The sequence below is a fragment of the Lepidochelys kempii genome, chromosome 1 (assembly GCF_965140265.1).
Source record: "Lepidochelys kempii isolate rLepKem1 chromosome 1, rLepKem1.hap2, whole genome shotgun sequence".
In the NCBI taxonomy this organism is placed as follows: domain Eukaryota; kingdom Metazoa; phylum Chordata; order Testudines; family Cheloniidae; genus Lepidochelys; species Lepidochelys kempii.
In genome coordinates, this window is record NC_133256.1 from 161,332,595 (window position 1) to 161,354,935 (window position 22,341).

Here is a 22,341-nt window from a genome sequence, read left to right on the forward strand (position 1 = left end):
GGGTCTTAAGCAACAGAGGCAATACATTTTAACAGAAATATTTCTGTAGCACTAACTTAACTCTATCGAGAATATGTTTTGTGTACACAGTAGTTCCAATACATAGCCTGGTCTTCATGAGTCTGTAACAAGAGGGCGGTGGCAAACTAGTAAGGTGGCAGTTTAACAATTTCTCCTTCGTCAATATTAAAAATAAAAAGTTCTCAGTCTCTCAGGTTTCATGATGAGGGATGATTCTCTCCAGGGAAATTCTGCCAAGTTTTTATCTTCTTCCCTGTAGAACTTTGACTTGATGGGTCAGCTTTTCTAATACTTGTATTTCCCATACTTTCTGGGACGAGTCAATTGATTTAGAGGAGTCACATCTCTTCCACCACCTTACAACTATGATTCTTGCTGCAACTATCAAATGGGTAATCGTTTCTTTGTGTCTGTTATACAGCACAGAACTTTTGGGGAAAATTCACAAAAACACCTGTCATCTCCTTAAAGGAGTTTCCAACCTCTTTTTCAAAGTGTCTGAATTTTTGGACAGATCCACCACATGTGAAGAAACCAGCCCACTTCATAACGCTCATTTCAGCATTTGCCCATACCTGTACCATAGATGTGTTTAACAGGCATTAGGTACCACTGATAGAGGACTTTAACATAGTCTTCTTTTATGAATGTGTATATTGAGGTATAGGGACTGCTGTTCCAAATACTCTCCCAATCCTCATCCTTAATTTCCTTGCACAAATCTGCATTCCACCTCTTCATGAAAAGTGTGTTTCCTCTAAGCAAAAACTGAAAATAATTTTATATAGGGTGGAAAGTAGATCCTTGTGTTTCATAATAGTGACAAGTAGTTTTTCACTGTTAATTTTCTGCTCAGGTTTACCTTTAAGATGGTGGTTTGAAAAATGTTGCAATTGCAGATATTGGTACAATAGAACTTCAGTATTTCTTGCAAGTTGATTTTTCTTCTTCAAATTATCTGAATGTAACGTCTCTGAGTAGTTGCCTAACTCTTGTAATACAAATATGATGCCAGGTTTTAAAGTCTCCCAGAGTTTTACTAGGGTTGAATTTGGTGTTATGTACTATGGACATTAGAGGTGATCGGTCTGATCTTAATTTTTGTTATCCCATTCCTCTATTGTTGCTCTCAGAAAAGGGTGGTTATAGATTAGAGCTGTCGATTAATCAGTTAATTTTTTTTAGTTAATCGCATGAGTTAATTGTGATTAAACAATAGAATACCAATTGAAATGTATTAAATATTTGGGATGTTTTTCTACATTTTCAAATATATTGATTTCTATTACAACACAGATTACGAAGTGTACAGTGCTCGCTTTATATTTTTTATTACAAATATTTGCACTGTAAAAATGATAAACAGAAGTAGTATTTTTCTATTCACCTCATACAAGTTCTGTAGTGAAATCTCTTTATCGTGAAAGTGTAACTTACAAAAGTGTACATTTTTTGTTACATAACTGCACTCAAAAACAAAACAATGTAAAACTTTAGAGCCCACAAATCCACTCACTCCTACTTCTTATTCAGTCAATCCCTAAGACAAACAAGTTTGTTGATGCCTGCTTCTTATTTACAGTATCACCTGAAACTGAGAACAGGCATTCGCTTGGCACTTTTGTAGCCAGCATTGCAAGGCATTTATGTGCCAGATATGCTAAATATTCGCATGCCCCTTCATGCTTCAGCCACCATTCCAGAGGACATGCTTCCATGCTGATGATGCTCATTACAAAAATAATGTGTTAATTAAATTTGTGTCTGAACTCCTTCAGGGAGAACTGTATATCTCCTGCTCTGTTTTACCAGCATTCTGCCATGTATTTCAAGTTATAGCTGTCTCTGATGACCCAGCATGTTGTTCATTTTAAGAACACTTTCACTGCAGATTTGACAAAATGCAAAGAAGGTACCAATGTGAGATTTCTAAAAATAGCTACAGCACTCCACCCAAGGTTTAAGAATCCGAAGTGCCATCCAAAATCTGGGAGGAATGAGGTATGGAGCATGCTTTTGGAAGTCTTAAAAGAGCAACACTTTGATGTGGAAACTACAGAACTCAAACCACCAAAAAAGAAAACCAACCTTCTGCTGGTGGCATCTGACTCTGAAGTTGAAAATGAACGTGCATCGGTCCATACCACTATGGATCGTTATCGAGCAGAACCCATCATCAACATGGATGCATGTCCTCTGCAATGGTGGTTTAAGCATGAAGGGATATGAATCTATAATGCATCTGGCACATAAATCTCTTACAACCCTGGCTACAATTGTGCCCATCCGAACGCCTGTTCTCACTTTCAGGTGACATTGTAAACAAGAAGCGGGCAGTGTTATCTCCTGCAAATTGTAAACAAACTTTTTGTCTGAGCGATTGGCTGAACAAGAAGTAGGACTGAGTGGACTTGTAGACTCTAAAATTTTACATTGTTTTATTTTTGAATGCGGTTATTTTTTGTACATAATTCTATATTTGTAAGTTCAACATTCATGATAAAGTTATTGCACTGCAGTACTTGTATTAGGTGAAATGAGAAATACTATTTCTTTGTTTTTTACAGTGCAAATATTTTAATCAAAAATAAATATAAAGTGAGCACTGCACACTTTGTATTCTGTGTTGTAACTGAAATCAATATATTTCAAAATGTAGGAAACATCCAAAATATTTAAATATTCTATTATTGTTTAACAGCACAATTAATTGCACAATTAATCGTGATTAATTTTTTTAATCACTTGACAGCCCTATTATAGACACATTATTTTTGGTCTACAGATTGTCTTAGTTCAAGGAACTGTGTGGTGTTTGATGGTAGGACACTGAGCCTGTTCTATATAGTTCTCGCTCTCTCTCCTGGGTTATCCAATACAGTAAATTTCTGCTTTGGTTTGCTGGATGATAATATTTTAATTTTGGGTAGCATTAGTCCTCCTTCTTGCCAAGGTCTTTGTAGGGTAGCCTGTTTGTTTGACTCTTGGCTCCTTGTGTCCTCAAATGAATTTGTTCATCAGGGTTGCCAATCATCAAGATGTTCCCTGGGATGATTATTGATAGTGTAGGGAAGACAAAATTGATCTGAGGTAAGAATCATTTTTACTGAAATAATTTTCCATAGACGTGAGACTTTGTACTTTGACCAGTTTTCTACATCTGTTCTAACTTAATCAGAGGAGTGTAATTAATATTATAGAGAACCTACCTTTTTTGATATATATATTCCCAGGTTATTTTAATGAGGTAGTCACCCATTTATATTTATCATTTATGGTTTTTACAAGTTGGGATACCTACCAAAGTCCCAAATTTCAGACTTATTGTAGTTTATTTTTAAACCTGAAACTTTACTAAATTTCAGGTTTTCCTCTTGCAATTCAAGGAGCCTTTTCTGTTTCACCCATATTTCTTCACACTGCCACATTATCCTGTGCATGTGTCTGCTATAATGAACTCTGTACTGTGTGCTTGAATGATTCCAGCTACTCATTAAATACCATATATATGAGAAATCACAAAGAAGTTAATGTAAAACCCACCATAAAGCCAAATAATTATTTGAACACCAGCCTTGCAACAAGAGGGCCAGGTCCTAAACCTAGCAACACCTTATGAAGAAAACTCTAGAGAGAATATATTGCCGCTGGAATTTTTTAAATTTAATTTAATTAATTATATTTTAGTTTCCACAAAGTGCGTCATTTCAGTTATCCCCCTTCCTTCTTTAGCTAGTACATTAGACAATATGTCTGACTTTGAGCACCATTTAAAAATAAAATGGTCTGTTTATAATTTGGTGATTTGTTGTTTTTGTTGTTAACTGTTGCAAACAGGATAAATGTCATGGTGCAGTAAATGAAGTGCATCTGGCTATTTTGGATACTGAATTTATGCATTTGTTCACTCATATTGCACATGAGTGCTCCAAGCATTTCTGTGAAATTATGGTTAGCTTTATGCAACCCTAATTATCCTTGAGGGTGAAAGTATGAAATCCATCTTCATTGCTCTAACTCATCTTTCATCTCTTCTGAAAGAAGGCAGCTACTAAAATATGAGTATTTATATTCTTCTTGTAGTATGAGCTTACAAAAGATCACGTTTCTTTCATGATTCCCTCTCTCATGCATTATTTTCCACAGGGTAAAGGCTACTACTTTATATCTCTGGCCCATAAGTCAAAAGTTCTGCTGGGATGGGCGTTGCAAGAAGGCAGAGGTGGTGGCAGCAGAAGATCGGGGTCACTGGGAGCGTGGGTGGTGATGAGACGGCTCAGGTTGGCAGGTGCCATGAGGGCAGGGGCGGAAGGATGACCAATGTTGCTTGCGGGTCAGAGCTGGCATATAGATACCCAGCGACTGGAGGGGTGGCCTGGAAGTCCTTGTGGGCATGGAAGGTCTCATTGGTTTTATCACTGAAAAGCTTATGGTTGTCAAAGGGGAGGTCCTCAAGCGTAGTTTGAAGCTCCTTTAGGAACCCAGTGGACTACACCCAAGAGTCGCATCAGAGCAATATCGCAGAAGCCAGGCACCAGGATGCGGTGTTAGCACCATCGACCTTGGAAGGCCACCTTGGCAACCAGCTTGCTCTCATCCAGGAGACTTTGAAAGTCCTGCTGCTTTACCGAGGGAAGAAAGGCTTGGAAGTCTACCAACTTAGTGTATGCCAGGAAGTCATACATAGCCAGGTTGGCCTGTTAACTGGTGATGAGGAACTGGAGACCCACAGTGTGCCCAAGAAGGTTGAGTTTCTTCACCGCCCATTCTTGGGGGGTGGATTTGAAATGATGTTGGCAGGCATGCTCTGTAGCTGCATGGGCCACAAAGGAGTTAGGTGGCAGGTGTATGAACAGAAAGTCCGTTCCCTTGAATGGCACAAAGTACTGTTGTTCCACCCACTTAGGGGTGGGCGAGCAGGAGGCCAGCATGTGCCTAAGCCTATGTGGGTTGGAGGATGGCATAGTGTATGGGCAAGGCAATACAGGAAGGTCCAGGGGGTTGCAGGATGTCCTGGAACTGGTTCTGGGGACCCCAGATATCCTCCACAGACAGACAGAGGGCTGCCGTCATGCGATGAAGCAGGGTCTGGTACTACACATGGTCATCGGCCGGGGGAGGAAGAGAGGAGGGAGGGATAAGCGCATCATCGGCGACGAAACCAGAGGTGCCAGTGATGCTGGGAGCATCATGAGGGTCCCTGTAGGCAGAGGAAGGAATAATGTAGGTCGGGGATAGATGGTGATGCAGGCACAGTGGGAGGCCACAGTGACAGTATGGGTCCCAAGCAGGCCAGTAAGACCAAGCATAGGGGTCACCAAACATCAGTGCTCCCCCTGGATAAAGGAAACACGGATAGGCAAATGGGCCATAGGCCGGTGGATAACGCTGGCTGCTGGGGTCCGGGTGGGTCAGGGTCTGAAGACCAGTCCAAGTCCAAAGATGGGTCAGGCAAAGGCAGGGCCGTTGGAACCAGCAGCACAGGATGGGACAACGCCAGGTAGTCCAGGAGCAGGAGAGGTTCTGTGGCAGGGGATGGAGGCTTGAGAGAAGCCGGAGGGTCCAAGCTCAGAGGAGAGCCAGCAAACGGCAGCATCAGCTCAGGCATCGCATCAAAGGGGACAGGCATTCTGGAGTGCACGTGGCTGAACAGGAAAGTCCAGACAGTCCTGGTGGTGTGGACGGTGCTGGAGGTGACAGCGGTGGGCCAGTCACTGGGGCAGAAGGCAATGCCGGCAGAGTGTGGTGCTTGGACATCCAGTCCACATGAGAGCTCTTTGGAGCAGAAGCATCCGGATCAACATGCAACTTCTCACCCAATCTGCATGCTCGGGAAGGCTATGCTATATTTACAGGTGGTCCCCATTGGGGACCTACACTTGCGTCCATGCCAGTGTTTCTTGTGTGCCCAATGGGATTTGGGCGGATGAGACAGTGGTGCTGGGCAGGAAGGTCCCAGGGAAGTGCTCACTGCTGGTGTTGGTCAGTGCTCTGACAGATCTGCTGCTGCCGGATCCGATTGCGCACATGAGCGTGTAGTCGCCTCCACGAGGAACCTGCCCAGGCGAAGCTCTCTAGTTTCCCAGATACGGGACGGGAAGGAGTGGCAGGTGCTCATCGTTCATGGAGGAGGAGTGGAAGCAAGAAGCACAGTATTTAAACCTGGCTTGCTGTGAAGTGCCGCAAAGGGGTGGAGAGCTAACTGACTGGCCATCTATGCGACGGACAACTATATACAACTAGAGAAAACAACTATATACAAAAGAAAAAAATGTAGAATAGTTCTCTTAGCAAGCTAAGAGCACCGAGGAACGGGGGTTCTGATTCTGGCCATTCAGTAGTAAGAGGGAACTGGAGCGGCGTCGACCCACACAGCCTCTTAAAGCCTCAGATACACCACGCAGTCGACGCACATGCAGGTCAACGGACACTACTATGAACAGTTCCTGTGCATGCACACCCATGTTTGGAATCCACGTAGGGACCACACATCTCAAAGATGAATTGAAAAATACAGATATGTATGTTCACATTTGATAGCTTTATTTACAACCTGTAGAATATTTTTGCTGATTTGGCAGATTAAACTAGTTTTCACTGGCTAATGTTTTGAGTATTAGATGTGGGACATATATTTTGACAAGTAAAGTTAAATAAGCAAGGCTGTAAGTTAGTAACTTTTAGATATTATGAATTTAAATGACTGCTGTATGGTACTACTCCTGGGAAACTACAAAAAGTAACTTTACATATTAAAACCTTGTAAATCTCTCCAAATTTATAATGGGGAGCTTTTTATTTGGACACGGGACCTGGACAACTTAGGCAAGCTTTAAAGAGAGGGAAGATGACTAAAACTGAATTTAGAGTCAAAAATAACTCTGGGACATAAACTGATAAAAGTAGCTTTAATTTCTAATTTAGGTAAAAAACACATTAGTGGAAATGTCCTTTACACCAGGGATTTATTTGAAGCTAAAGAAGACCAACAGCAGTTTATTTGAATAATAATCTATATGGCAAAATTGATTGATTGACTTTGAAAGTGAGGATTCCACCCAAACACAAAAATTCCCTTGACTTTAGTGGGGCCAGGATTTCACTCTATACTTCAATAATTGAGTCCATAAAGGCATTGAGAATACAAACGTAAATCAGCAATTTGATCTATTAAACAATAAATGCCACTCCATCAGTTTTAAAATGTGATTTAATTAAGTCAGATGCATATCCTGAAGCAGTGGTTCCCAAACTTTTCAGTCAGGCAACCTCCGAGCTCCATTTTGTGTGACCCACCCTTAGCTCTGGCCCTGCAACTCTAGTTCTGGCCTGTGGAGTGGGGGGCAGGTCAAGCCTACACTACACCAGTGGCTCCTGGGCCCCACTGTCCATTCCAGGCGTTGTGGCCTGACACACAGTGTTGCAGCACTATTGGTTTGGCCCAGTTGCCCTAAAGGGGAGAAGTGTATGTTTGCCTAGGCCAAGACACAATGATGGGTTAATCTGGCCCTGGACATGACAACCCAACTAGAAGCTTCTCATGAACACACTTGTGGTCGTGATCCACCATTTGGCAAACACTGTCCTAAGGCCTAGAGCAGGGGTTCCCAAACTTGGTTCGCGGCTTGTTCAGGGTAGGCCCCTGCTGGGCCACAAGGCGCTTTGTTTACCTGAACGGCAATGACTTCTTTCCCATTTTAATACATCTACAAAGTTTTGTTTATGTTGAAGGGGGATAAAAAAGAGGAAAGCTAAAAAGTAACTATGAACCATGGCCAGTGGGACCTCTGAGCTGCAGATGCTCAGGTAAACAAAGCGTCTCATGGCCCGCCAGAGGCTTACCCTGAACAAGCCGCAAACCAAGTTTGGGAACCCCTGGCTTAGAGTCATGCCTTTTGCAGGAAGGCATTTCCACCAAGATTCGTAAGCAACACAGGAGGGAAAAAATGCTTAGATTCCAAAGAAGATGTTGGCAACTGTTCATCTTAATTTCCACTAATACATTATAGATTATGAAAGAGAAAATATGCACATAGAAGCTGAACAAATTTGCAAATGATTGGTAAAAACTCCGTCTTTAGCACAACCTAGAATCCAGTGTATGATGCTAAAACATCTTCATGTGGAGTATAAAGTTGGTAAGGAGCTACACATAGCAGATGCCATTAGCAGAGCAATAAAGAGATCACCTACCACCTGAAAGTAGGTATGTAACTCACCCTGAGGCATGTGTCTATTATGGTGCTACTTATAAAATCAGCAGAATTCCACACTGAAACACAAAGAACTAGCTGTGTGTAAATTGAAATTAACATATTTTTTACAAGGATAGCCCAAAGAAAGAGCATGATTAGATCTCAACCTGAGGCTATTTTGGAAAAAAAGTATCAGTCCTCCAGGTTTAGAAAAAGGTAAGTAAGGAAAAGCAGATATCCTGTTTGGGACTGAGATAAGAGCTTCTATAATTAATGTGTCAGTGCAATATATGTTAATTGCTTCAGCCAAACACAAATAAAAAAGCCACAGTCATGAAATCCTAGCCCTAGCGTGACTGAGCCTAAGAGAGGATTTATCTGAATTTGACCATCTATTTCCTATTAATTTAGCACTACTCAAAATTGATAAGAGCTTTCACAACTAACAAGCTCACCAGATAAGTGATCACCCATACAAAGTTGTCAAGTGTAAGGTCGAGTCAAGCTCCCCCTGTTGGACACTCACCAGACTGCTGTGAAAAGATCCAACTGCTTAATCCCATGTGCTTTTAACTTGCTGAGTTTGGGCAAAGTGTAGGCACCGTTCCTGGCTTTAGGACTCTCTCTCGGCATACACTCCAAGTGTAAACCTCGGTGTCTGACAGTGGGACCTTGACAATCCAGTTGCCTAGAAACTGAAATTAGTGTCATCTCCCACCCTAAAGCCTTCCAAAATTCTGTCGGTGTGTCCTGTTTTGTTACTATTGTTTTGGTGGGGATTTCCCACTCTCTCCACTTACCCCTTCCTCCAGACAAGCTTCACTCAGCCTCCTTTCTACACCCATTGTTCAGTCCAGAGCACAGTCATTAAGGTTAATGACTCTCCATTGGAGCTGGTTTGGGATAGACATTCTATAGCTCTGTCAGTAAATGTGGGATTCAACATCCACACAGATGATACATTTTAATCATTTTCATAATACGAGCGTCACACCATCAACCACAATTCACACGTTGTATGAGCAGATTCCCCAAATTATCACAGCCGGGCATGGAATTCATGACCATGGATGCTGGTTTTCAAGAGCAGATTTTCAAGAATTTGTGAAGGCCTCCTCATCTGAACTCACAATCTCCTTGCCAAAATAGCCACAGAACACATTGCCTACAAGCTATTCAGAGAGAGAAAAATCTCGTAATGAAATCTAAATATGACGGATACACATCAGTCCCTGAAAGACCACCAAGAGGGTTAGTTCCCCCAGAACCTATGCAAATTGTCAAACAACCACCTCACTTCTGACAGAAGTTCAGTTACTCAAGCCCTGAGCAAGTACAAGATGTACAACTATAACTGGAGGAAAGAGAATGAAACAAACTGTACTTTGACATAAATACAACACCACTGTCCAGCCTGATAGCTGGGCAGATAGAATGGACAATTACAGCTGGTAGTCAGCTAGTGTTGTTACATCCACACAAATATTGAGAAAATGGACAGCCAGAGATACTTGAGAAATCCTTGAGCTACCCATCAATACATGGGGGGAAAATAGTGAGAGCTTGATTCCTTAAGGAACAGATGAGTGTACACAAGGACCTCTGTTCATTCTGGTGGAGTCACTACAGACAGAGTCACTGTCAAGGTGCAGAGATTTCACAGATTGGCATATAAGTAGAACTGCAACATAAGTAGCCTGGAGTGTGCCGTGTTATTAGTAGCCATGTCCTGAAAAAAACAATCCAATACTGACAGGACTGAAACTGATTAAGCAATTTTGAAAAATATGTCAAAATGTATTAAACGTGATGAATCTGAAACGTTCTGTTATTTTAAAGTTCAAAGTATTGTCATGGGAAAGTAAATTAGCTAAAAGGGATAAGGTAAACATAGGTATCACATTATTAGTATGGCAGGAGTTATGCTAATGAGATGTTGTAATACTAATAAGTGCAGGACGATGCTAATAGTTGTGTTAATTCTGTGAATATGCCCACTGTGGACTAGATATTTCCGGTCTGAGCTGTGTATTTCATCTTGTCAATACAGTGCTTTGCCTTCTCCCCTGAAACACCTGATTGCTTACTAAACTTTACCCTAAGCAGTATTGTGCTAGGTCAGGACACAGTACCCCACTATACCTTCAAGAAGTAGCTCTGGTGATTCAGTAGATGATTGAGCTGGTAATGAATCAGTGCCACAGTATGATATTAGGGGAAAAATCTGCTCCTGGAGATCTATCTTTTCAGTAAGACACCAAACCTAAGTCATGACTGCTTGTGGTTATTAAAGAACCTATTGCATTCTTCATAAAGGAAAGGGTATTCCCTCTCGTGTCATAGCCAAATTTAACAAATTGCATTGAGACATGTCCTCATACTTTCTATTGGCTAATGTATTCTTCTTCACTTCCTCTCCTAAAATACTGTATAATGCAGCTGTAATGTTCTACCTCAGAGGTGGCTACATAACAGAGGTGGATGAAATGATCCCTGTGTAAAGTTTGAATTGCAATTTAAAACTGCAAATGCTCCAAGATCCTTTAGGATGAATGGTATTAATAAATCTAGGAGTGCTGCTTATTACCTATGCTGCTACAAGCCAAAAAGCTGAGCTACAGTATCAGTTTGGTACCCATTCTGCATTTGTGTACACAAAGCTTTACCGGATAATATATAAGCTTGCCGTGTTGAATGCAGCTTTCTTTTTTAGCTTTTCAGCTGCAATTTGATCACATCTCCTGGAAGTACCTTGTAAGAGGTGAGGATGAAGAGGCTGGTGTGCTGTAAGCACTGCTGTCATCTCATCATGGTCAGAAGGATGTATATACTCATAAATGCTATTGCCAGTAAGCTCCACCTGTCAAGAGACATATAAAATATTAGGCAGTACAAACAGCCTTTCTTTTAATAATATAAAGCATTCTTCAGTGACCTATGTATACTACATCCGTATACTGTGCATACAGTCCATTACCCTTACAACGTGTGGTTTTTACTGGACCAAAACCATGCACCAAATTATACCTATTAAACTGAATCATTCCTTCTTCAGTGGTAACTAACACTTTAGAAGCTTTTGTGGGAATTTCTGGTGCTATTCTGCACACAGGGGAGTTGCTAGTGGAGAAAACTGGCAAGCGAAGAGATGATAGAGGAGCTACAGAAATGTTAGCTTCCCACAAAGGGGTGGAGGGGGGAAATCTCCACAAGCTGCATAAACTTTTCTTACAGACAAACATACTCTAAAAGTTTTACATGTTCCCAGAAACCATCATCTAGGTTCTGTCTGTATTTGAAATGTAACAGCCAAGCCAACAAATTGATATATTTCCTGTTACTTTTTTTTTTTCTCAGTAAATGCCCTCCAAAAATACAGTCCAAACTCTTATTAGGACCAAGTCTACTGCCCATTTAATTCAGTGGAGCTATTCCCACTTATATCAATGAACGCTGGCTCCAGCATCTCCTGCCTCAAATAAATGTGCAGAATTAGAGGAAAAAAAAAAAAAGACCAGCTCAGCAGGAGTTTTATTTGTCCTTAATTTCCTCAATATAGCATATTCCTATTTCTCACTTGCTCTGAACCTCTGTTCACACATGGATGTGTTTCTGTCATAGTATTTGTCCCTTTCTGTATATCATGTACATAATAAATATAGTATAGAGGCTGGAAGCACCATTATAACTGGCATGTGCTGTATGTCCTTTTTGCTCATTTTATTTGGCACATGTAAAAACGCATCAACAAAAAGTCTCCAGATAGATGCAGTAATGGATTTAAGTAGAGAACCAATACTTTGAGCCTGTGTTTTAAATTAGTGTCAGGCTACCCAATTGTTCATTGTGGCCTGATGTGCACTGGGCCCCAAAGATCAGAGGCAGCTGAGAGGTGAAGTAATTTAACCTATTCTTCTGGGCCAATCCTACTGATTTGCTAAGATGTGTGAGTTGCCTTTTCTTTAGAATAAATGAAGTTGTCTAGCCCACAAAGCAATCTTTTCCCGAAAATGTCTCTCATAGTTCCGTTTTCTGCATTATTCATGGAATGTCTCTTCCCAGCACTATACAAACTAATTCTTTCTAGCCATCTATTCCCCACTGTTCCCTTCCACCTCTCCCTCCCCTACCCACCCCCACTTCCCAAAAAACAAAAACCCTGGTACACATTCAATATTCCAACCACATATTTTCACATTTCTTTAAACAGACAGCTTTCAGTTGCAGAAGGAAAACCAGAGATACCAAATTAACAATGTTAGCTCATATAAATCATTGCCCCTATGAGAAAAAAAGTGGGACCATTCCTTTTCAGGATTATAACAGGTGGGGACATCAACACCAGCTCAGTATATTTTGGCTTTGGTGGCTGGGGAAGGATTGGACGTCCATAAGGATGACTCTTTGCAACTTGTGATTTTTTTTCACTCTTTGTAAAAGAAATAAAACAGGCAAAAGTGGCAGACTGATCCATAATATGTCTATGATTATAAACAGGGCTATGAGTTTCACAAAAACCCTAATACATCATTTTTAAAGCATTGTGATTTGCATTGCTCTAAGCTCTCAAGAGAACAGAACAAGCAAAAAATCTTATTGGAGAAAGACAGAGTTTGGGTGAATGTTCAAACCGAAATGTGGGAAGGGGGGGGGTCTATGGCCTTTCCTGTCCCTCTGAGCTTAACCCTCTGTCTGGCACCATCCCCTCTTAAAATAGCTTTTACCCTTCGCTCATCCAGATATTTCTGAAGAGCCGGTTTTTTGCCTATGAAATGAATCAGACTGTACCAAATGGAATGTAGTTATAAAAAAGTGTTCATAGGAAGAATACCCTCAGATCTCTCTTATCCCGTCCCCTATCTTTCCTCCACCTGCCCTGCAAAGCTAATTACAAACACTAATTAGGTTAATCCAAAAGACTTGCATATTTCATCGATTATAATCATAATCCTCACATGGGGACTAATCCTGCAAAACCTAACTCACGTGGGTAGCCCTTGCTCTTGCAAGTAATCCTATTGACTTAACTGGGACTACTCACCCAAGCAAGGACTAGTCACAGAAAGATTCTCAGAATTGGGCCCATGGTCACAGTTTTACATACACTGAGATTCAGATCACATAGCTAGCTTTCTTGAATCTACATATAGGGATAAATTCTATTCTGTTATGCATGTGCAACCCCAGTGAAATCAATGCAGTTCTACATATGTAAGTGACAGCAAAATTTGATCTGTTGATTGTTAAATAAATCTGAGAAACCTAAAACCATCTTCAAAAATCTAGGGCTACATAATAGTCAAACAACCAAAATGTTTGTGCATAATTTTTGAACTGACCACTGTCTCCTGTTTTGCATATGTTATAGGTGCTTTTTAAACATGCAATAAAATACTAACAGCTTAAAAAATAAATTATATGGTTCAATCCATAAAACTTCTGCAGTCTCACACATGAGGCTTATTAAACCAGATCCTGGATGAAGCATTTTAATATTTTTAAATACCTACTTATTACCAGTTGTATTTGTTTCCTACTAAGAGCTTTTTTTATGTGTAACTCAGCTGTATATTTTCTTTCTGCCAAGAAATGATTCGTAATAAACAGAGGACTAAATAAATAGATACTGGGAGAAAATAATAATTTATATTTTGCTACTGTTTTACTTTCATCCAGTAAGTATACTAAACTTTAGCAAGTTCAGATGTTTTTGGTTAAATATTTCAAGATTTATCAAAAATTAAATATAAGTTTGGCTCCCTTGTGGAATCAGAAAATTGCTGGAGTGCTAGCCCAGACTTTCAAAACTTCAAAATCAATTTTTCACAATAGTTTTCTTTGTTTCTGTTTTAAAAGGGTTTTCCCTGCAGTCTGTAAGTCCCGTAAGCAGTAATGTGTATATCTGTGTGCATGTGCACATATACAAGTTGCACTTAAACTGTACAGCCCACATCATACCATCAATTTTTCATCTTAAGTCCTCACAGAATTCACTAAGGGATTCTGCTAGAGTTGATAGCACGGTATGGCGCTGTCTCTTAGATGTGCGAGTAAGTGCATGGCTATGCAGTGTGTATTTATAGAACTTTCCTCTTCAAAATGTTGTTATATGAATACAAGGATCAGGAAGTAAAATGATCATATGAACTTAAACGGTAATGGGTGATGCATTGTGCCAGCAGTTTTTAAGAAGAGCTTCACCGGGGAATTTGCCCCATTTATTATTCACGGAGTAAGGACACATAGGGTCAGATCCTCAGCTAGTGTAAATCAATGTAGCTCCACTGACTTTAATGGAGCTATGCTGATTTAAACCAGATGAGTGTCTGAGCCTCAGTATTTACTATTCCTGTTTCAAAAACTGACATGGACTAAGATAGGACTTTTAAAAATGATTGCTTCTGATACTTGTGTGTAAATTGTGTCTAAAAAAACTGAATTAGTAGAAAAAATACAAGTTAAGAAAATATCTTTAATGTTGCTTATACATTTGTAAACATACTTAAATGTGTTGGCTCCCAAAAGCTTAATCAGAAGGTGTAAATGACTCACTGTTCTTTCTGCTGAAGCTATAATCAGGATTGATTGAAGGTACAGATTACTACAGCACATCTCCAAGAATATCTTGTAAAAAAAATGTTATGTATTTTTTTTTATTGATCATAATTAGCTGTTTCAACAAATTGCACCAACTGAAAATTGACTTGTAATCTAGTTTCATACTGGAAATGGTTCATAAAAAAGGCCTTTTTATAAACATTCTAAAAGATTATCTAAAATCATCATCATCACTCTGAGTGCCAGCCAAGACAAGCTGAGCCCAAACTCAGATATAAGAGCTCTTGTTGAAAATATAGTGTAGGATTATGACTTGGTGAGAGAAATTTGAAGAATTTGCTGCTATGGACCAATTCTGCTCCTATTGATGTCAATGGCAAAACTCCCAGAGACTTCAAGGGAAGCAGAAACAAGACCTCATTTAGGAAAGGATTTTTAAAAAATAAAATGCTGTGAAGCTTGTAGGAGCGACCTAGGTTTACAGTGTTTAAAAGTAAACAGTTCCTTGAAAAATCAAGAATGGAGAGAGATGGTGGGATGAGATTCCACAATAAGGCAAATTACTGCTGACAAGAAGATGGTTTTGTGTTTTTCTTTTAAAGAGAATAAAAGAATGCGATGCATCATTCGGTATCCATCCAGTAACTTTATTTTATGACAGACAGACAGATAGAAAGAATTGCATACTGTGAAATTGTTGGGGTTGGCTACTAAATCTGAAGTGGTGTTTTTTAAAGCAATCACAGTTTTATACTCCCTTTATACTCACTGCCTCTAAGTCAGGGGTTCCCAAACTTGGTTTGCAGCTTGTTGCGGGTAGGCCCCTGGCAGGCCGCGAGATGCTTTGTTTACCTGAGCGTCCGCAGGTACGGCCCCTCGCAGCTCCCAGTGGCCACAGTTTGCCATTCCCAGCCAATGGGAGCTGCAGCAAGCAGCGCAGGCACAGACTGGGCCACTGCTTCCCACACCTCCCATTGGTGGGAACGGTGAACCTCGGACACTGGGAGCTGCGAGCAGCCGTACCTGCGGATGATCAGGTAAACAAACTGTCTCGCGGCCCCACCAGGGGCTTACCCTGAACAAGCCGCTAACCAAGTTTGGGAACCCCTGCTCTAAGTTCACATCTTCACATTCCCTTTGCTCTACAGCTTTCCTGAGAGATCAAGGCAATACCCCACTTCTTACTACTCCAGGATATTCAAGAATTTTCTGGTTAATCTTGCTTCAGTAAACTTTATGGGCCAAATGCCCCAGTCCTTCCCCAAGAAAAACTCCCATGGACTTCAGTTAGAGTGCATAAAGATGTACTTAAAGACAGGGGTGAAATTCACTCTTGTGCATAAGGCCAGCATATATCCAATTTAAAGGTTTTAAACGACACTGAAGTGGTGCACAGGCCTCATGGTGATCCCAGGGATGAACTTCAGCACAGTTTCTTTGAATCTGACATATTCAACTTATTTTATTCTCCAATTGATTCTGTAGTTCTTTGATGTCACTGGGATATATATATTATTCTACAGCAATGGGTGTTCCACCAACCCTCGCTGAAGTGTTTCTTCATTCTCTTGTGTTTGTTTTGTTTTTAAGATTGTTTTCATATATATGAAATTTTCATATAATTTAGCAGAGTAACTAACACAGCCTCACACAGATGACAAACACAAGAGAATGAAGAAACACTTCAGTGATGGTTGGTGGAACACCCATAGCTGTAGAACAATTGTTTTGTGTAAGCGGATCCGTTTCAATAGCTATGGTTATGATGGATCTTTTTAATAGGTGGGTAGGTAAAGAGGCTTTGAGTAAGGGCTCTAAATGCAGAGTGGAAAATATCGCCTCTTATTTGGAAAATATTTCAGGAAAAGGCAATATTTAAAAGAAATTTAAATATATATGTAAAATTATGAAACAGCAAATATATGCAACTGCAGGCTTAATAAACAGAGGGCTTGAATTAAAAATTCTCCTTGTACGTATTTTAAAAGTTGGTAGAAAAAGGAAGTGCCCACACTGAACCCTGCGTAGTGTGTCACAATGTGAAAATTACTTTTCTAACAGAGATTACAAAAAAATAGCCTGAGGGTTCCTTCCTGTTTATCGGGGGGATGTTTTCAGAGTAGTGATACCACACATTTGCTTTTTCATGCTTTCTAGAGTTGGTTTTCTAATTGCTTCAAACAGTTATAAAACTATACCCAAATAGTCTTCCATTCTTTTCAACATTAATACACATTTTAATCTCTATCACATAACTCTTACAGTCTTGGAATAGTTTTGCGATATCTCCTTCCCTCATTGACTCTTCAGATCTTAGTCGCAAACACAGTATACCTCCCTTACCTTTAGCTCTTCATTTCTCTCTGCTATTAATCATTTATCTGTTTTATCAATTCTGCACAGCATTTGGGATGCAGCTGCTATGGAAGACACTTTACAAAAAGGTTAGTTCCTTGTGAGGCTGATGCAGAGCCCAATGAATCAATGAGCACCTTTCCATTGGACTTCAGTGAGCTTTGGATCAGGTATTAAGTCCCCAAATGTGTAGAGTGTATTTTCAAACAAACTCATGGAAACCTGCATCTTACAATAAATACACTTCTAATTCTATTTGCTGTTGTATTTACTCTGAAAAGGTAAAAATTTATAAAAAAAAACTCATAAATCCCCCCCCAAAAAGCACATTTATGGTAAGACATCTTCCACATCAGATTTCCTCTCTCATAGATTCATAGACTATCAGGCCAGAAGGGACCATAATGATCATCTAGTCTCACCTCCTGCACATGGCAGGCCACAAGCCACACCCACCCACTCTTGTAATAGACTCTCTATTTTAATAATTCTCAGTATCACATACAATCCGAAACATATACACTGGAAATCTCTATTTTTTTTTTCTTCTGAGATGTACAGCATTACCATGCAGGCAGTAGCTTTGAGTTCCAGGCTCAAGCTCAGAACCTACCTCCAGTTTGCAAAAACATTTATCAACCTTATTAAAGGTAATAAGATGGGGTGGGCAAACTTTTTGGCCCGAGGGCCACATCAGGAAATAGAAATTGTATGGTGGGCCATGAATGCTCTCAAAATTGAGGTGGGGGGTGCAGGCTCTGGGGTGGGGCTGGAGATGAGGAGTTTGGGGTGTAAGAGGGTGCTCTGGGCTGAGATCAAGGAGTTCAGAGGGCAGGAGGGGGATCAGGGCTGGGGCAGGGGTGCAGGTTCTGGCTGGGGTTGCAGGCTCTAGGGTGGGGCTGGGGATGAGAAGTTTGGAGAGCAGAAGAGTGCTCCAGGCTGGATCAAGGGGTTTGGAAAGTGGGAGGGGGATCAGGGCTGGGCCAGGGGGTTGGGGAGTGGGGAGAGGCTACAGGGGTGCAGGCTCCAAGCAGCGCTTACCTCAAGCTGCTCCTGGAAGCAGTGGCATGTCCCTTCTTTGTGGCATGTGGAGGAGCGGCCAGGCAGCTCTGCACGCTGCACCATCCGCAGGCACCACCCCTGAAGCTCCCACTGGAGAGCATAGGGGCCAGAGTGGGGTCATGCCACAGCTTCTGGGAGCCGCACAGTGCAGCCCCTGACACTGTGCCCCTGCTGAAGCACGGCCAAGCCACCTGGGGCGGCCCCCGACCCAGTGCCCCGGCTGGAGCACCAGAGCAGGGCCCGACCCAGCGCCCTGAGCCGCGTGGTGCACCTCATGGGCTGGCTTAAAACAGCTTGCGGGCTGGATCTGGCCTGCGGGCCGTAGTTTGCCCACCCCTGTAATAGGAAGTAAAATTTAATCAACAAGAAAAGATACAAGGTAAGATAATCACATTGCCGCTGTAAGTAAATGGCTTTACTTAAATAAAACAAAACTTAAGCATCAGAACAAAATTAAAGCTTAAGACCTCACTGCAAAAAACTTAAATCTAGTACATTTACCAAGATATTACTACTGCAATCCAACATCAGTATTTAACAGATGGGCAGAAAGTTACTCCTACCTGGGATAAACCGAGATGAACAGATGCAGTTTCAGAGATATACATTATTTTGCCATCAGATGCTACCACAAAAACAAATCCATCCAATGTCTGTAAGAAATAAATATTTTGGATAAAAATCTCACAGGTTAATTGATAATTTAGAATAAAGTTTTTAAAGTGTTCCCCCTCCCAAGCAGAAATATATTACTAAAAAGAAATATTTAAAACTTATACTATCACTGTGAAGAATATTAATCACACACAAATTTGTGAAATCTACTTCATTATCCCCTTACAGAAGTTATGCTGCACTTTAAGTTAACATTCTCCTATTAACTTGGCTTACTATAGTATTTAGTACAAACCCTGAATTATGAAGTACTTAAGGGAAAATCCAATGCAATACAGGCCATTTTTATGATGTAATGGCAGAATTGAGCAATGTTTTAAATTTCTTCTACTATATTTTTATTTATGCTTGTGTGGACAGAGAATTGTCTTCTTCATAGCTATTTGGCATTTGCCAGGGATGAAAAAGCCCATGACAGTTTCAGAAAGAAAGAAGCCATAAGGGAAACTTCATTGGACTGAAAGTGAAACGTTGTAGTCATTCATCACTTGTAGTCATTCATCACTAACATTGCAACCTTATAATCTTAACTAATGATAACATTTAATGCAAACTTGGGGCCTGATCCTGCTAATCCTTACTCACATGAGGTCTAACTTGGAAGTAATGATTACTCATGTGAGTAAAGATTTAGAAGATTTAATTATCCCATAAAGAATAGATTGATAGGATAGAAATTAAAACTGTACAAAGATGGTCGGGATTTTCTAATGATTTTGGTTGCCTCAATTTTGAGGTGCTTTATATTATATTTTAATAAGGACTTGATTTTTCAGAAGGCCAGTACTTAGGAAAATCAGAAATATCTAAAATCACTAATCACTTTTGAACTTCCTGGCCAAATACCTGTACACAAGTAGATCACTGAAAAATAAACATGTATTTTTGGAAGGGGGAAACTAACTTCTAAGTACAGAGATAAAACAACTGCCTTGTCTACCTACTAATTCATATTTTAGGATACTGAACCAGGAGAAAAGCTATAAAATCCTGTAAAAGTGGTGCATACAATGTGGCCCTAATAAAAAATATTCCAAATTATTCTCTGGCCTACTAACTATTTTTACAGCATATAATTGAAACCAGATTACTTTTTAGCTTTACTCTTTTTTATCCCCCTTCAACATAAACAAAACTTTGTAGATGTATTAAAATGGGAAAGAAATCACTGCATCCTTAAATAAAAATGTCACTTTAAACATTCTTTGTCAACTTTCAATTGCTGTTCCCAATCGTATAGTAAAAGTTGTGTCCATTCTTCCATTAGAATTATTGTTAGGGGTTTCCAACTCAGCTAGAACAATTTTAGCTTAGAGTTGAAATTTGGCAAACAAAATTTCACCCAAGGTGCTATTCTTAAAAGAAAGTTGACAGTAACTGTGTTGATTTAATACAATTTTTGAGCATTTATAATTTAGAAGTAAAATCCATTTTATACATCAGTTATAGGTAATTAGCACATAATATTGCCTAACTGCTTTTGAGACTAAACAAATGTAAAATAACTAAGAGATTAAGTAGCTACTGTACAAGCAAAGGCTTTCATAAAGATTTTTATGTACCTACACACAAATTTTCAAGATAGACCAATGGCTCCAAACCAACGGCTCCAAACCAACGTATCAACTAAACTTATCTGAAATAAAATTCAAAGTGCTTATTTAATGAGCTAGATGAGAACATCTCCAGGAGAGCAATCACCAAATCTTGCCTAAATATATTTATTAGGGCTGTCAAGCTATTAAAAATATTAATCATGATTAATCACGCTGTTAATAATAGAATACCATTTATTTAAATATTTTGGGCTTTTATTATATTTTCAAATATTTGCACTGTAAAAAATCAAAAGAAATAGTATTATTCAATTCAATACAAGTACTAATACAAGTACTTGTAGTGCAATCTCTTTGTCATGAAAGTTGAACTTACAAATGTAGAATTATGTACAAAAAATAACTGCACTGAAAGATAAAAAACACTGAAAAACTTTAGAGCCTACAAGTCCACTCAGTCCTACTTCTTGTTCAGCCAATCGCTCAGACAAACAAGTTTGTTTACATTTGCACGAGATAATGCTGCCCGCTTCTTGTTTACAAGGTCACCTGCACATGAGAACAGGCGTTCATGTGGCAATGTTATAACCGGTGTTGCACGATATTTACGTGCCAGATATGCTAAAGAGTTATATGTTCCTTCATGCTTCAACCACTGCGCCAGAGGACATGCATCCATGCTGATGATGAATTCTGCATATGGCAGAATGTGGGTAAAACAGAGCAGGAAACATACAATTCTCCCCCAAGGAGTTCAGTCACAAATGTAATTAACACATTATTTTTTTAATGAGTGTCATCAACATGGAAGCATGTCCTCTGGAATGGTGGCCAAACCATGAAGGGGAATACAAATGTTTAGCATATCTGGCACATAAATGCCTTGCACCGCTGGCTACAAAAGTGCCATGCAAATGCCTGTTCTCACTTTCAGTAGACATTGTAAATAAGAAGCGGGCAGCATTATCTCCCATCAATTTAAACAAACTTGCTTCTCTTAGCAATTGGCTGAACAAGAAGTAGGCTCTAAAGTTTTACATTGTTTTGGTTTCGAGTGCAGTTATGCAACAAAAAAAAAATCTACATTTGTAGGTCGCACTTTCACGATAGAGATTGCACTACAGTACTTTTATGAGGTGAATTGAAAAATACTATTTCTTTTTCATTTTCACACTGCAAATATTAGTAATCAAAAATAATATAAAGTGAGCACTGTACACTTTTTATTCTGTTGTAATTGAAATCAATATATTTGAAAATGTAGAAAAACATCAAAAATATTTAATAAGTTTCAATTGGTATACTATTGTTTAGCAGTGCAATTAAAACTGGGATTAATCGTGATTAATTTTTTGAATCACGATTATTTTTTGTAGTTAATCGCGTGAGTTAACTGTGATTAATCAACAGCCCTAATATTTATTTTATTAAAATCAATAATGTGTTTCAAACCCTTTCATGAAAGATAGTTTTCTCTTTTTAAACAAAGGAGTAAACCAATTTTAAGTTGGCTTTAAATAATAAGGGTATTGTGACCAAAAAAAAAAAATCCACTCTTCGTGCCATTTCAAATCTAATCTGAATCTACATCTTTTCTAACTGATCCATGCTTTTTGCTCTTCCTTTGTTAATACTGATTATTCACCTTAGCTGCTTTACCTAGCGCACCACGTCTTTTGGGGGTCAATCTTAAAAGCTATTCCAACTGCTCTAAGGGCCTGATTCCATACCCCTTGAAACTAAGGGGCTTTTACCATTAATGTCCATGTTCCTATAACTGTAGTTTATAATATAAAAGCTTCAGGTTTTCATTATGTTATTATTCACCTCACTGTATCTTATCTTCAAAACAGTGGGAATGAAAGACAAGAGTGAGCTACAATCCACTGCACTAGAAGTTGTCCGCTTCAACTCTAGTC

General features: G+C 39.7%; 1 protein-coding gene across 2 annotated transcripts in view; it reads right to left on the reverse strand.

The window, feature by feature from the left end:
• SIM2 (SIM bHLH transcription factor 2) overlaps nucleotides 1-22,341 on the reverse strand; it is a 72,945-nt gene that overhangs the window by 37,585 nt on the left and 13,019 nt on the right. Inside the window, exons 3-5 of one of the 2 annotated variants that reach the window (XM_073361054.1) lie at nucleotides 18,755-18,844; nucleotides 14,769-14,840; nucleotides 10,968-11,076 (exon numbers count right to left, since the gene is read on the reverse strand). In XM_073361054.1, coding sequence (XP_073217155.1) covers nucleotides 10,968-11,076; nucleotides 14,769-14,840; nucleotides 18,755-18,844 — 271 coding nt within the window. The remainder of the gene's footprint in view (nucleotides 1-10,967; nucleotides 11,077-14,768; nucleotides 14,841-18,754; nucleotides 18,845-22,341) is intronic. The other variant, XM_073361064.1, reaches the window with a different exon arrangement.